The 14,105-nt window shown below is 31.9% G+C and overlaps 4 protein-coding genes across 5 annotated transcripts; 2 read left to right on the top strand and 2 right to left on the bottom strand.

The window, feature by feature from the left end:
- Positions 1-93: 93 nt before the first annotated feature.
- LOC126841451 (dolichyl-diphosphooligosaccharide--protein glycosyltransferase subunit 1) lies at positions 94-3,791 on the bottom strand. Its single transcript, XM_050577942.1, has 2 exons — positions 3,584-3,791; positions 94-2,229 (listed from the first exon to the last, which is right to left on the bottom strand). Exon 2 carries the CDS (start codon positions 2,152-2,154, stop codon positions 346-348), a length of 1,809 nt encoding a protein of 602 aa, XP_050433899.1. The 5' UTR covers positions 2,155-2,229; positions 3,584-3,791; the 3' UTR covers positions 94-345.
- On the bottom strand, positions 2,236-3,577 carry LOC126841454 (protein FAM50 homolog). Its single transcript, XM_050577946.1, has one exon. The coding sequence runs from the start codon at positions 3,426-3,428 to the stop codon at positions 2,346-2,348; it is 1,083 nt and encodes a 360-aa protein (XP_050433903.1). The 5' UTR covers positions 3,429-3,577; the 3' UTR covers positions 2,236-2,345.
- Positions 3,792-3,982: 191 nt separating the features above from the next.
- LOC126841452 (TOM1-like protein 2) lies at positions 3,983-9,258 on the top strand. Of its 2 annotated transcripts, XM_050577943.1 has the most exons (12): positions 3,983-4,273; positions 4,994-5,163; positions 5,263-5,353; positions 5,417-5,607; positions 5,684-5,884; positions 6,097-6,221; positions 6,307-6,443; positions 6,644-6,764; positions 6,876-6,969; positions 7,137-7,163; positions 8,410-8,460; positions 8,647-9,258. In XM_050577943.1, the coding sequence occupies exons 1-12, from the start codon at positions 4,213-4,215 to the stop codon at positions 8,824-8,826; spliced, it is 1,449 nt and encodes a 482-aa protein (XP_050433900.1). In that variant the 5' UTR covers positions 3,983-4,212; the 3' UTR covers positions 8,827-9,258. The 2 variants fall into 2 exon arrangements, with proteins under 2 accessions (XP_050433900.1, XP_050433901.1); XM_050577944.1 differs by lacking the exon at positions 7,137-7,163 and having other exon boundaries at positions 3,984-4,273; positions 8,647-9,228.
- A 1,444-nt stretch (positions 9,259-10,702) lies between these two features.
- Positions 10,703-13,712, top strand: LOC126841329 (probable ATP-dependent RNA helicase DDX56). The gene is made up of 9 exons (XM_050577738.1): positions 10,703-10,921; positions 11,055-11,216; positions 11,557-11,694; positions 11,897-12,084; positions 12,142-12,402; positions 12,475-12,657; positions 12,728-12,869; positions 13,072-13,314; positions 13,402-13,712. The coding sequence occupies exons 1-9, from the start codon at positions 10,868-10,870 to the stop codon at positions 13,684-13,686; spliced, it is 1,656 nt and encodes a 551-aa protein (XP_050433695.1). The 5' UTR covers positions 10,703-10,867; the 3' UTR covers positions 13,687-13,712.
- Positions 13,713-14,105: the final 393 nt, after the last annotated feature.

Genomic DNA, 14,105 nt, shown 5'->3' with positions numbered 1-14,105 from the left:
TTATATGCATCTGTTTTATAGAATATACATTACTGTAATTAATAATAATATAAATAATAATATAAATTATAAGCAGAATTTTTTACTTAAATATACAAATGGTTTTGTTCTATTTTTGGTATTTTAAGTAGAAATATATTCTTGGAAATTTAGGCTAATTTAATTTTTTTTTTTTATTAAAGAAGTGCAAGTAATGATAAGAGTTACTGGTACAATTAAAAAAAATTGTAAGAATAAAACTGATTTTATAGAACACGTGTTCGAATAATTATTAATGAATAAACCTAACTATAAAGCCAAATTCATAGAAAAAAGGAAAGAAACAGTATACATTGCAGTATTGTTCTAATAAAATGATTTTAATAATTGGTTGATTTTTTCTTGGAGTTCGTCCTTTTTTCTTTTCAATCCATTGTCTGTGTCGACAAATTGGTTTCTTCCTACTTTGCCCGGAATAAGCTTATCGACGTACAGAGATTGAACTTGCCCAAAAATGTCTTTCAAATTTTTTTCCACCTTTTGTGCCTCGTTCAATTTATCGGCTAACTCGTTCGATTCTCCCTTTAACTTATTCGCCAATTCGTTAATACTACTTGACTCGTTCTTGTAATCCGCTTGAATCAGTTTTATAACTGCGTTGTACGCGTTGACGTCTTTGGAATGTTTCAATTTATTTAAACTGTCTTCCCACGACGCATACACAGATGCTCTCTTCTCAACGTGTTGGATAATAGCGTTGACCAAACCGGATACACGTTGGCGAGTTTCGCTGTGCTCGTCTTTGGCAATAGAAAAGTCCAGACGTACCCAAATGATTACGGTGAGGAATAAAATAAAAATAGCAGCGATGACAATTAACGGCTCGTGGAACATGAATACTTTTGGGAATTTGTATTTCAGTTCGAAATCCTTAATGTGACTTTCTACGACGTTCGACATTTGCACTTTCAGCATGGGTCTTCCGATAGTGTCCAAGTAAGTGTAATGCAGACCGTCCGGCAAACGAGACGTCGGGTAAGGCGTTTGCAGCTCTACGTCCGATGAGCCTTCGGGAAGAATAATGCATACTGTTACATCTTCGATTATCATGTTGTCGTACAGATGATCTATTAAACGCATTTTCAAAATGTAATCGTCGCCATTGCTAGACAAGTATTCGTAAGCCGGTACATTGTAGCCGATAGTGTAATGAGTTTTCCATCCGCCGAAGAGAGGGAATCTAGGACGAATGTCTAATTCAACAGAATCCAAAAGCGTTCTTTGATTCGAGGTAGATATATTACCGATAACGTCTCGGTAATATACACTGCTTGCCGAAGCCGGAAGAGACATTTTAAAAGATTTCACACTGGCTATACCATTGGTGGTTTCACGTTGATAATCATAACGAGAGAACGAACCTTTCAATTTTGCACCGTGATGGACGAGATCGATTACTTCCGTAACGGCTATATTTCCCCAATGAGATATTTCGATGGTTCTCGTCAGTTTAGTAACTTTTAAAAACGGACTGTTGTTATCGTAATGAATATTGATTTGAGAATACGAAAAAGGTTCCAATGGTCCGTGAGTGCCATAAATAATATCACCCGAACTTTGCGTCACTGGATTCAAATTAGTATACTCTTCCACACGTCTTGTTCCTGTCTGATACTTAATGGAAGACTTCAAACTTTTGTAGGGCGAGTAAAAAAATGCATTTCCATAAAACATCATTAGTTGTCTATCCTTCTGAGTTATTTCTTCGGGATGTGGATTCAAAGCATTAATCAATATGTATTGGACCACAATTGGAGTTCGGCCTTTAGACCTCAACGGACGAGATGCATTAAAATCGATTTGATAAAATTGTTTGTCATGATGTCCGGTGACTGTCACAGGTTTGACAGTCAAACCCAAACGATTTGACTCGGATACTTGACGGGCAGATACATAAGAAATATGACTTTTAAAAGATGGTTCGAATGCATATAAAATGGAATTAACTGGTTTATCGCCGTTGTTTTCCAAAGACAACCGACATTCTCCTTTTACCAATTGGCTACTAATATCTACGATGCATTCGACGTTATTTAAATATATCTTGGGGTTTATTTCAATTGAATGAGATGCGGAAAAAGTAATCGCCACCAAGAGCAAGTGGAGCGAGATCATTTTATTTACGAACCTGAGACCCAATACTGCGTTTGAAAATGTTCAGGTTTTTCGTTTGTCAAAGATGGATTTTACCTGAAACATTAAAACAAAGCAGCCAAGTTGGTAAAATGTGTGTATTGATTTAAAATTACAAATTTTTTTTACAATTAATTTATATACATATTATGATTTATGGTATATTATAATTTTCAATTTAGTTTCGTTCCTTCGTGTTTTTGAGTCTTATCTTTAATCGTATACTTGGCGAATGTTTTCAATGGATCAAATGGTTCCCAACGACTGGCTGGAAAGATGTGTTTATTTCTTTCGTACCAACTTCTCAACAACACTTTTCCGGCATGGGAATCTTCTTTTTCCAAACTAGCATCGCTCACCATTCGAATGTCGTCGTGAACACCGAAAGTAAATAACGGTCCGCTCTTACCTCTCGCTTTGGCAACGATGAAATCATAAAACGAATAATGATGAGGTAATATAAGGTCTTCTTTGACGTACATCAACTGATCGGCCATAATAGTTTTCAATTCTCCAAACTCGCGACGCAATAGCTCCATTGCTTTTTGTAGAAACTGGTATATTGTGTTACCCTTTTTCATAACAATTGTTCGTCTATGCCCAGAACCGTCCCAGTAACTGAACGTTATACTGATTTCTTCTTCTTTTAAACATTTTTGTTTGTCAGACCACTCTTGCCTGAGTGATTCGCGCAAACAATTTTCTTCAGTTTCCCTAGCTCGATCTGGCAAAAAACTAGTGTCGACGTCGGGGTTCTTTTTAATTTTTTTCGGTAACGGTTCTGAAGTCGAAGGCTGATCAACAACTTGTTGTGGTTGTTGTTGTTGTTGTTCTTCTTCTTCTTCTTCTGCTGCATCATCTTCGCTTTCCACCTCTTCTTCTTCATCTCCGATAAACGATAAAGCCTGTATCTTTCGTTGCTGTTGTCTCTTCTCTTCCAGTTTGGCTTCCAGCTGACGTTGCTTTTCGAATTCTACTTCTTTTTCTTTTTGCGCCAATTTCATGACTCTCTCTTGAACGATCGTCTCTTGTTTGGCTTTCATCTCGTCGAGCGTCACCAAACCAATGGTGGAACTCTTGAGCTGTGCCTCGACGGCGTCGTAATGTTTGGCGAACTTGTTTTCAATGTTGGACAGTTTCATGTCTTCTTCGATTTTCTTCTTGCGCAGTTCAGTTTCGGCTTGGGCCAGCTCCCGCTTTTTCATCAATTGCATGGCGCGGCCGGCTTCGCTGGCGGCACCCTTGTAGTGTGCCATCGTTGATAATAATTAATACTGTTTTTTTTTGACGACAAAGACAAAAGTTCCGGCTCTCCACACGAACAAAACAAGCTAGGTAGATATGTGGGTACTAGGTAGGTAGGTGTATACGGTAAATAATGGGTTTGACAATAATGTGTGTTATTACTTACATGCAAACGGATTTGGACTCGAAGGCAACTGCTTTCAACATGATTCGAACGCAATATTATTATTTGTTACGATTGATTATTTTTTAATAATAGTAAACAAGAATATCCGACCTTTGCTGGTGGCTGTGTCGAGTTAGTCCACGCACGAGTAACGACAGCACGAAAATATCAAAAACCATGTATGTGTACGGCGGAACGCCGAAAACGTCATACAAAATGAATTAACAATTGTAACAAACCGAAGTTACCAACGTTACCGCGTTAGGTTAACCGGCGTTGAAGTTACAAACAAATAGTTGGAACCGAAAAAAAAAAATTGTCAACACAGACGAGATAATGGCGGCGCAATCGTTGAGAACCCATTTTTTGTTGCGCAACATATTATTATTATTATTTGTTTTGGTTGAATTGAAATATAGGATTTTCGAACGATGATACCTTTTGCGATTGTCAATGTTTATCTACAGCCACTGTAATAATTGTTCTGGTGCAGCTAGTTTTTGCGTTTTACCTGTGTTGTTTATTTGATTTTTTTCTACACAACACCGTGAACCGCAATATTGTTTTGTTTGGTTTTTTAATTTTATCCATTTCGTCTCATTCCGTGTACCGTAAATTTAAAAATAAAAATGGCTACGTTGTTTGGCGTATCGTTGAATCCGTTTTCGACACCAGTAGGCGAGAAAATCGGTAAGAACAAAAACATCTATTTGTTTTTTACATATATACATATATATTAAATTTATCAATTATATTGACTTTAAAACGTTTTGCCAAATTACAAATATTCGACGCCGGAAAATACGTGTAATATGAGTCATCGTCGAATTATGTGTGGGCAATTTTCGAGAATATTTATTTATTTTAAAAATTAACTCGGACGAGTTCTCAGTGTTTAAAAGCTCAACGACAATAAAATATAACAATCGGTAGTGTAGGAAAAATATAATCCTCGAGATCGTGTTTCTAAAAAAAAATTCATTAGTCTAACATATGTTTGTCGATATTGATCGTTAACTGACTATTCCAATCTAATCAGATTTTAAAATTTCATCCGTCTTCACGACATAGTTACATTTTTTTATTTTAAACAATAGCTACTTTTACTCGTTGTTTCAACGAAGACAAATTTGAGCGTGTAATCTTTGAACTCTGTGAAGTACCCTTTTAAAGAGACTTGTTATCTATGTCAAATAGTAAAACTATAGGTTTGCCTTTATTTACAAATTGATACTAACACATATTATATTAATATTATCGCCATGTTGTTTTAATTCTTTATTTTTATTAGAAACAAAACCTTCAATGCGATACAAAATATTTATAAAAATACACTTTTACACAATATATTTTACCATTATTATTATCACGTACGTTAAATATTAATATTTATAACTTTGCTAATTTCAGAATTAGCCACCGATGGAGGTTTGGCTTCAGAAAATTGGTCGTTAAATATGGAGATATGCGATATGATCAACGATACAGAAGAAGGCCCCAAAGACGCAGTGAAGGCAATACGTAAAAGATTATCGCAAAACGCTGGCAAAAATCACAAAATCATCATGTACACTCTTACGGTAAGATAATATGTACATTTAGTTTGAATGGTGAATAGTTGGTTATTCCCCAATTAGCATTATGTACAAATAATTTTAATTAAATCAATGTTGTTGCAGGTTTTAGAAACGTGTGTGAAAAACTGCGGTAAACGATTTCACATTCTCGTATGTAATAAAGAATTTGCTCAAGAACTGATTAAATTAATCGGTATGTTTATTTGCGCATTACTTATAAATTACAAGTATATCACTTCAATACTTTAAACATTAGGGCCTAAAAACGATCCACCGTCGATTGTGCAAGATAAAGTCTTGAGTCTTATTCAAAGTTGGGCCGACGCGTTTCGCCATCAACCAGAACTTCAAGGTGTTTATCAAGTGTATCGGGAACTTCGTCAGAAAGGAATTGAATTTCCCATGACTAATCTCGACACTATGGCTCCTATACATACACCGCATAAAGTAAGTCGTCTTGCTTGAATAAACTATCGGCTTAAGTGTCCATATGAATAAAATATATCTTTTGTTATATAATTAGAGTTATTCTGAAGAACCGAGTGCAGTAGTAGCGAGTACATTCCCAAGTGAACCGACCAATGATCAATCACTTAGGCCGGAACAGTTCTATAAATTGAATTCTGATTTGGAACTAGTTCGCGGCAATATGACTGTATTGAACGAAATGCTGACTGAGCTACAACCCGGAAAAGAAGATGCGTCGGACGTGCAATTATTAACTGTGAGTAGTCTTAATTTATTGATATTAATAGCCTTTAGTTAGTCTTAAATCATGAAAAAATAATTATTGCCGCCTTTTTCACTCTTCTATACAGTTTTGGTATTATTATTAGTGGCGTTAAAATAAATAGCCAAAATCTTCGCTTTACTGCTGTTGCATGAATTTTTTTATTATCTTTAATCGAGTAAAATAATATATTTTACACATTTTAGGATCTCTACACCACTTGTAAAGCAATGCAAGAAAGAATCGTTGAACTACTCGCTAAATTATCAGACGGAGAACTTACCGAACAGCTGTTGTTGGTCAATGACGATTTAAATAACTTATTTTTACGGTTCGTAAAATAACATTAACGTCGTGATGTCATTTAAAGAGGCAAATTAATTTTGACGGATATACTTATTTCTAATTTGTTACAGGTACAGTCGATACGAAAAGAACCGAGACGCTGGTGGCAGTGTTGTGGACGGTGGTTCTTCAATAAAAACCACAGATTTACTTCAAGATTTCATAGATCAGCCTGTTGCGACTACATCAAATCAGTTCTCAAAATTAAGTAAGTTTATAATATAGAAACAAGTCCTGTTGTATATTTCTCTAGTTCACATTAAAAAAAAAAAAAAATTGTAAGTTTTCATTAAATAACGAAAACAAAAAATTATTTTAACATTATGAATTAAATTGATATAGCTAGATTTATTATTATTATTATATTGTTATTGATTTTGGTGTTACTAAAATGTTTTAATATTTTAGGTCTGGGTACCGAGACGTTAAAACCTAATCCACCCGCAGACTTACTGACTAGTATACAATCGGATGACTTTGATATGTTCGCTCAGTCTAGATCTGCGTCGTACGAAAACACCAAAATCGGGTAAGTTTAGCCCGTCGTTCTATCATGTGCGCAAGTGTAAAATGGGTCTTAATTTTAAGTTAACTGTTGATTTTTCGCATAACTATAACGTGTTTTATTAAACATTTTTAGTGGAAGTAGTTACGATGCAAATTTAATGCCGGATCAAGTCGACAGTTTAGCCTCGTTGACACAAGCTCGATCCCAAAACGTAACGACAAAAGATGTAAGTTTGTTTTCAATTTTTTGAAATTGACGTAACCGCCCTTTATTTACTACGATAATTCTATACGTAATCGATAGATTATTTTCCTTGTTATCACATAAAAAGCAATTATTATTATGTTTGTAACACGTGTGTGTGTGTATGTGTTGTGTGGGCTCCGACTTTAGGATCGTGCACACGAAGAAGTCATCAGGGTAAGAGCGAATTGTTTATAGAATGACAATATACCCTAATCGTACTTACTTAACGTCACAAGCTTGTTGCACATTGATCAATTATTGTCGACTTGCTATTAACGTTCGATTTTTATTTCTCTTAGGTTATGTTTATGCATCTGTTTTGTTATTACATCAATTTGCATGTTAGTTTTAAGTGCCCAAAGATAATATAACATTTTCACATTAATTAAGTAAATTTTTGCGCACACCATACAAGTAAACAACAATAATAATCAGTGTCGGTGTTGACAATTACTAAAATATTTAACGCTCAAATTGTTATCGAAAAGATTTAATTGTGTTTAGTATATTCACACACTCAGTTTACGTTAACAATGAATAATATAATGCCGAGGCTCCTTAAACAATATTTCTAATCAATTGTAACTAACTACATTTCAATTTTTAAGATTTATCTTTTTTATGTTAAACAAAAAACAACTTTGAACAATATTACGACTGTTTGCTTAAACGTAGATATTTGTAGAGCAAGAAAAAAATGGTTTTTTTTTAATTTAATTACAAATATTTTGTATTATCAAATTTTATCTTTCCTCGTTATCATCATAAGTTCAAAAAGTAATTTTAAAAGAATGTTCAAAGCACTTTTTTATTTTTATAATATTTATTTGTCAGACATCATTAGAAAAATTTTCAATGGTTTTTAAATTAAAAAAAAATCTGGTTTCCATTAAAAATTTCAAAACAAAATTTATCTTGAATAGTTGATAAGTACATTTAAATATTTAAAAAAAACTATAGAATTACTATTGTTCTATAAAAAATAACGTGTAATACAAAAACTGGCATTAGGTGTAAAAATTAAATTTGAGTTAAAATGATAACAAAAATAATTCCAGAAAATAATGTTCAAGGTACATCTTGTAATATTTCTTTTACAAGATAGATTTTTAGGTCTATTTTTCAAGAAGCGCTTGGACGATAATTTTAAAAATCATTGAAACTTAAAACTTATCTAGTAATAGTATTTTCTAAAAATAGGTGTTTTGATCTTTGTTTTATTTATTTTTTTAATTTGATTCTTGTACAATTATGTTTTGTATGTAAAAACTATTAATTATTAACCAACAAAAATAAATTTACTATTGCATTTTTATTTCTTGTCTTGTTTGAGTTAATATTGTAACAATTTCTTTTGTAGTAATAATATATTGATTTTACAAATAGCTTATACTAATATGTAAATTTTACAATTTCACAGATGCACAGTGAACAAGACTTTGACGAAATAGCCGCTTGGCTCAACGAGAATGTAAGTAAAGCGTACCTTTGATCGGTTCAAAACAAACAAAACCCGCGTATTTTTCTAAACTTTTAGTTCAAAGTAACTGTTAACTCATTTTTTTTTATTGCGTAGTATTTTTCTTTTTTTAATCTTTTTTCTTGATTTTTCATTGACTGTACACCTAAATAATTAGAGTTAATTTATCTTACACAGCCTGGAGCTAACATACGAACGGGCGGCGGAGAAGTCGAAGAATCGTTGTCGAGCAGTGAATTTGAACGATTCTTGGCAGAAAGGGCGGCCGCTGCTGAGAATTTAACCGCCGCCGGATCTAATCCGACTGAACCTAGAAGTAGTAAAGAAAAGCAAAAAAACCCAATGTTTGCTTTGTAATTTGGTTTTTAAATTGCCAATAGTTAATCGTAAAGACCAATGCAATTTTTATTGTAAATTCTAAATCATTAATTTGTTTGTATCGTAAAATCGTAAGTACAATTATTAAATCTTATTAGATATACATATTTTGTTGTCTTCGAATAAACTTTCTAGTTTCTAGTATGATAATCTATTAACTGTATCAATGTATGCCTAGATTGAGAATTTTTTTTTTTTTTAATGTATCTTTTCCAAAACAATGGGTTTAAAAAATATAACTTGTGATTTTTTTTCTTCAAATTTTAAATTAACTCGTGATAGAATAATAATCATTATTTCAAGTTGATGTGTTATTTTTTTTTTTTTTAACGCAGTGAAATATTACACAATATTAATTGTACATTCCATCATTTATTTTATTATTTAGCGTTTAAGTCTAATATCGTTGAAAACTTGTTTTAAAAAAACTACAATTTTGTGCAATGACTTAAATTATATTTAAATATCTAAAAAAAAAAAATTAGTAGTTTCATATACTTTTGATGTTTATCGTGTCGTGTACTCGTATTGTTATTAGGTATTTTGTTTTGTTATTCTTATTGAAATCATTATTTACCCTATTATGTAACGTCTCAAAACTATTATTTATTTATTTTTCAAATTGTTAATACGTTTTAAACTATATTTTAATTATTGTTATTATTATTGTTTTCCCATTAAAAATCAGTAACACTCGTGTAAATTAATGTTAATGCTGCTTTACCCATTTTTTCATTTTTATTATTATTTATAAAAATCGTATTTTATCGCTTTACACTTAATATGAGGGTTATCTCATACACGTACATATATTATAAATTATAACATTGTGATACACTACTCAATTTAAAAATTGGAAAATTAATTTATTGCTGTTGTAAATAACTCTTGTTATTTTCCTTAGCGGGCTTTTAGTCTATGTCGATAATTGTCAACACTCAACAATACGTATTTTATATTATATAAAACAAAAAAAAAACATCACTATAATCAATGTGTAAACATCAAATTTAGTTAGTAAGTTATATTTTATCAACTATTCGAGTGTTAACACTAATATTATTACCCACTGTGTTGTATGAAAAATAAAAAATTTGAATTTAATATCAAATTAATTTGTTTCTAACCAATTAATGTATATGTTCCACAGAAACTTATAATATAAATGTCACAATTTATCGGTTTTTTTTTTTTGGAATAACGGCGCGATGTACAAACCAATCGATCGAACATGGATGTTTTATTGTCTGTATAATATTGGAAAACTGCTTTCACGAAGGTGGAACAAGTGGTGTTGGCGGCATGTGATATGTGTGTCCATTACTGCCCGAACCATTCGGATGGCGTATAAAGACCAAAACTTCGTACCTAATATACTTTGTAAAATGTTACTGCGAACAATCTAACGTTAAGAGTAAAAAAAAAACAGTTGACTAACTTTATTTTTAAATAACCTACTTTTTTTTTTTAAATCATTCAAAATTGTAATTGTTTAAATTGCCAACGATGTCGCAACCCCCGTCACCAACTAACCGTAGGTGCTATATTATTTTGATTACATATCAGTCGGTATCCGATGTTGACAAATAATAATTGGTAGTTAAATTGTACGAGAAGAGAGAAACGACTTTATTTAAAATAATATAAAACAAGTACAGCGGGCTGTCTAATATTGCATATTTTTTTTTTAATTTTGCCGGCAATTTGTAGGTTTCATGATTTTGATAAGAAACCCTGCGGTAACTGTCGGCTACCATTGTGGTAACTAATGAGTAACCATTCTATCCATAATCTTTAGCTCTATTCCGTGATAAGCTATTTCTATGACTGATAATAAATTATAAACATTACTGATGGCACGTGGGTTAATGATTTTAATTTGTAATATGATTCTTGATTTGACTTCTTCTGTTAGCTATTTGTGATTTTAACAAATTATTTTGACAAATATTAATTTAATTCATGAAGTAATAAAGAATATATATTAATATATTTAATAGTCTTTTTGAAAAATAAAACGATGGAATCTAAAGTTAATTTTCATGAAATGGACATCGATGATCGGATACTCAAGGTACATAATGTTGCTCAGAGTTCTACTGTTTTGTATTGAAGTTGTTCTTTTGCTATAAAACAACGTAATACTATAATATAATTTATTAATTGTACGAAATTAATAAAAAAAATTGTTTTTCCTTATTACCTAGGCTATTGCTAATAACGGGTGGACAGAACCCACATTGGTGCAAGAACGAGCCATTCCGCTTATGTTAGAAGGCAAAGACATGTTGTTAAGAGCAAGGACGGGATCTGGTAAAACCGCGGCATTTGTAATACCAGTATTACAGAAAATATTAAAATCCAAAGAAGTAAGACAAATTGATAGTCAAGTTAAATTGCACTCGACTCGGTCGAATGTAAATGAAAATTATTTTCGTCTCTCCTGAAAATGAGAGAAATCATCGCTTAAGGCAAATAGCCTTTTGGTAATTTCCATTGCGATAACTTCGTTAAGCTGATGAGCTGTCATAAAACGGTTTCTTATTAATATTTATCCAAATCCTGACATGATGTTGGGTTTTGAGTGCCGCGAATTTATAAACACATTCGAAACCCTCCTCGTAACTTATAAAAGTATAGGTGTCTTGTTTGTAAGTATAATATTCTAATGAATGCTGGTGGTTTGCATTGTTTTTTTTTTTTTTACAGTTAAATCCGGATCAGTATAACACAAAAGCCTTGATTCTGGCTCCGAGCAAAGAACTCTGTAATCAAATTTATAAAAATATACTTCAGTTAGCAATGAAGTGCTCTAGAATAATTTGTTGTGTAGATATATCTGGACAAGTAAGTAATTTTTTATACACATTATAATTCGTAATTACCTAAATTAATAAAGTACCTTAGTAATATAGTCCTATTTGTAGTATATTAAAAACAGATAAAATAATGTTTTATATTGATTTTTTTTGTCAAAAGGTGGGTTGCATTTTGCACCTGTTAAATCAGTGATCAGTATTTTATTTTAGATTTTTTTTTCCCCCCATAGATAGATATGAAAGAACAGAAGCCGTTATTGATTACACCGCCTGACATAATTGTGTCCACTCCGGCAAGAGCGTTGCTTCATTTGCAAGCCAAAAATATATCTCTCGACGATCTTCAAACGATAATCGTCGACGAAGCGGATTTAGTTTTTTCTTTCGGTTACGAAGAAGAGATTAAAGAAACAGTCAAGTAATGATAAAAAAATCATAATTAAATTTTGTTTTTTTTCATGTTGTTTATTTTTAGGTATTTACCAAAAGTCTATCAAGCGGTGTTAGCCAGTGCCACACTCTCTGAAAATGTTTTAGAATTAAAAAAGTTGTTATTGCACAATGCTGTTATTTTGAAATTACAAGAACCAGACCTGGCACCGTTATCACAGTTGACGCATTATAAACTCAACGCCCAAGAAGAAGACAAAGCTGTTATATTGTATTGTTGTTTCAAGCTGAAGCTCGTCAAAGGGAAGACGATTGTTTTCGTCAATACGGTCGATAAATGTTACAAGTAATTATTGATCCAGTATATTTTTGCTGTATAATTTTGACACGTTCAATAAATGTACCTAATTATCTTTAGGTTGAAATTGTTTTTGGAACAATTTGGCATTCATACTTGTGTTTTGAATTCTGAACTTCCTGCTAGCTGTCGTTATCATACCATTTGTCAGTTTAACGATAACGTATACGACATAATTATTGCGTCTGACGAAAAATTTATGGACGAAGAACAAACGAAAGAAGAAACGACCAACCAAACTAGGTAGACTTTTATTAACGAAAATAAAACTTAATTAATTTCTATTAAATGTCGTTTAAAATCATTTTGCTAGCAAACGTAAACACGATAAAGAATTCGGAGTGGCCAGGGGAATCGATTTTCAATTTGTGTCCGTTATAATCAACTATGATTTTCCATTGGACGTATATTCTTACATTCACAGAGTTGGTCGCACAGCCAGAGGTAAAAACAAGGTAAGATACTATTTTACATTATTGGATTTAAAAAAATATTTTTTTTTTAATAAAACAATTTTTAAAAAATTTTGCTGTTAAAAAATCTAGTGTAAAATTCACCAGTAATAAAAAAAAAAAAAAACTGCACATCAAAATGCTAGTAATAAAATCACAACATCTATTTAAAAGTATAGGTATACGATTTTACAATTTTTTACAGGGTACGGCTATCTCATTTTGTAATATTAGAGAACAAAATATGTTGAACGATGTGGAAAAATATATAAAACAAGGTACATCGGAAAAAAATGATGTATTTCTTCCGTTCAACTTCAAACTCGAAGAAGTCGAAGGATTCAGATATCGAGCGAAGGACGCTTGGCGAGCTGTCACTAAAATTGCAGTGCGAGAGGCCCGTCTTAAGGAAATCAAACACGAGATGCTTAACTCTAAAAAACTTAAAGTAAAAAAATCTAGTTGAATAAGTAATTGTGGCTATTGATGAATATATTTTTAAATGGTTATTAATTTATTTTTATTTTTAAAACAGAGGTATTTTCAAGAGAATCCTCGAGATTTATTGTCGTTAAGGCACGATAAAGCATTGCACACTGTGAAACTACAAGACCACATGGCTGACGTTCCTGATTATATGGTTCCGGCATCGTTAAAAGAATTTCTACACACGCAACAAGAAGAAGATGAGAACGTGAAAAATTCGAGAAAAAAAGACAAAGACTATTATAAGAAATTACAATCGGGATACAAAAAATATCAAACGAAAAAAAAGAATCCTTTAGTCGGAATGGAATATACTGGATTAAAAAAAATGTAAAATAAACTCTGCGTACGATTATTAAACGATTGGTTACAATTTTTTTTTTTAATCCGTTAGTGGTTTTGCTAATATTTATCACCACATCCTCGATGGTACAATTTACCGACGTGTAAACTATTACAAATAACGGTTGATGCTTTTGACGTCCTACACTAGTTTTCTCTTGAAATAATTACAATTTTTGTCGACAAATTGTTTCATTTCAATTTTAGGCAATATTCAAATTTTGTCTTTGTGCTAGTACTTATTATTGAACCTTATAATCAACTTTTAAAACTTAAATGGTAACCTATACATTTAATTAACTTTTTAAATGAAGAATAATTGGCTGAAAATTTTGATATAACTCGATACAACATGGCAATAAAAGAAAGAGCTTTATTCGACGGATTACTAGCCGTTGTATTGTACTTCCA

This window comes from Adelges cooleyi, unplaced genomic scaffold (assembly GCF_023614345.1).
Source record: "Adelges cooleyi isolate 19-005CV unplaced genomic scaffold, UGA_ACOO_1.1 ACOO_flye_CR_arks_rails_tigmint_CR_PRNA_381, whole genome shotgun sequence".
In the NCBI taxonomy this organism is placed as follows: domain Eukaryota; kingdom Metazoa; phylum Arthropoda; class Insecta; order Hemiptera; family Adelgidae; genus Adelges; species Adelges cooleyi.
Note: the sequence above shows the minus strand (reverse complement) of the source record. Positions and strands in the feature narration are given on the sequence as shown.

Coding starts and splice junctions, on each gene's coding strand:
- LOC126841451 (XM_050577942.1), bottom strand. CDS start 2,154: ATGATCTCGCTCCACTTGCTCTTGGTGGCGATTACTTTTTCCGCATCT.
- LOC126841454 (XM_050577946.1), bottom strand. CDS start 3,428: ATGGCACACTACAAGGGTGCCGCCAGCGAAGCCGGCCGCGCCATGCAA.
- LOC126841452 (XM_050577943.1), top strand. CDS start 4,213: ATGGCTACGTTGTTTGGCGTATCGTTGAATCCGTTTTCGACACCAGTA. Junction 6,222..6,306: donor TTAAATAACTTATTTTTACG/GTTCGTAAAATA, acceptor AATTTGTTACAG/GTACAGTCGATACGAAAAGA. Junction 6,765..6,875: donor TACGAAAACACCAAAATCGG/GTAAGTTTAGCC, acceptor AAACATTTTTAG/TGGAAGTAGTTACGATGCAA.
- LOC126841329 (XM_050577738.1), top strand. CDS start 10,868: ATGGAATCTAAAGTTAATTTTCATGAAATGGACATCGATGATCGGATA. Junction 12,085..12,141: donor GAGATTAAAGAAACAGTCAA/GTAATGATAAAA, acceptor GTTTATTTTTAG/GTATTTACCAAAAGTCTATC. Junction 13,315..13,401: donor TTAACTCTAAAAAACTTAAA/GTAAAAAAATCT, acceptor TTTTTAAAACAG/AGGTATTTTCAAGAGAATCC.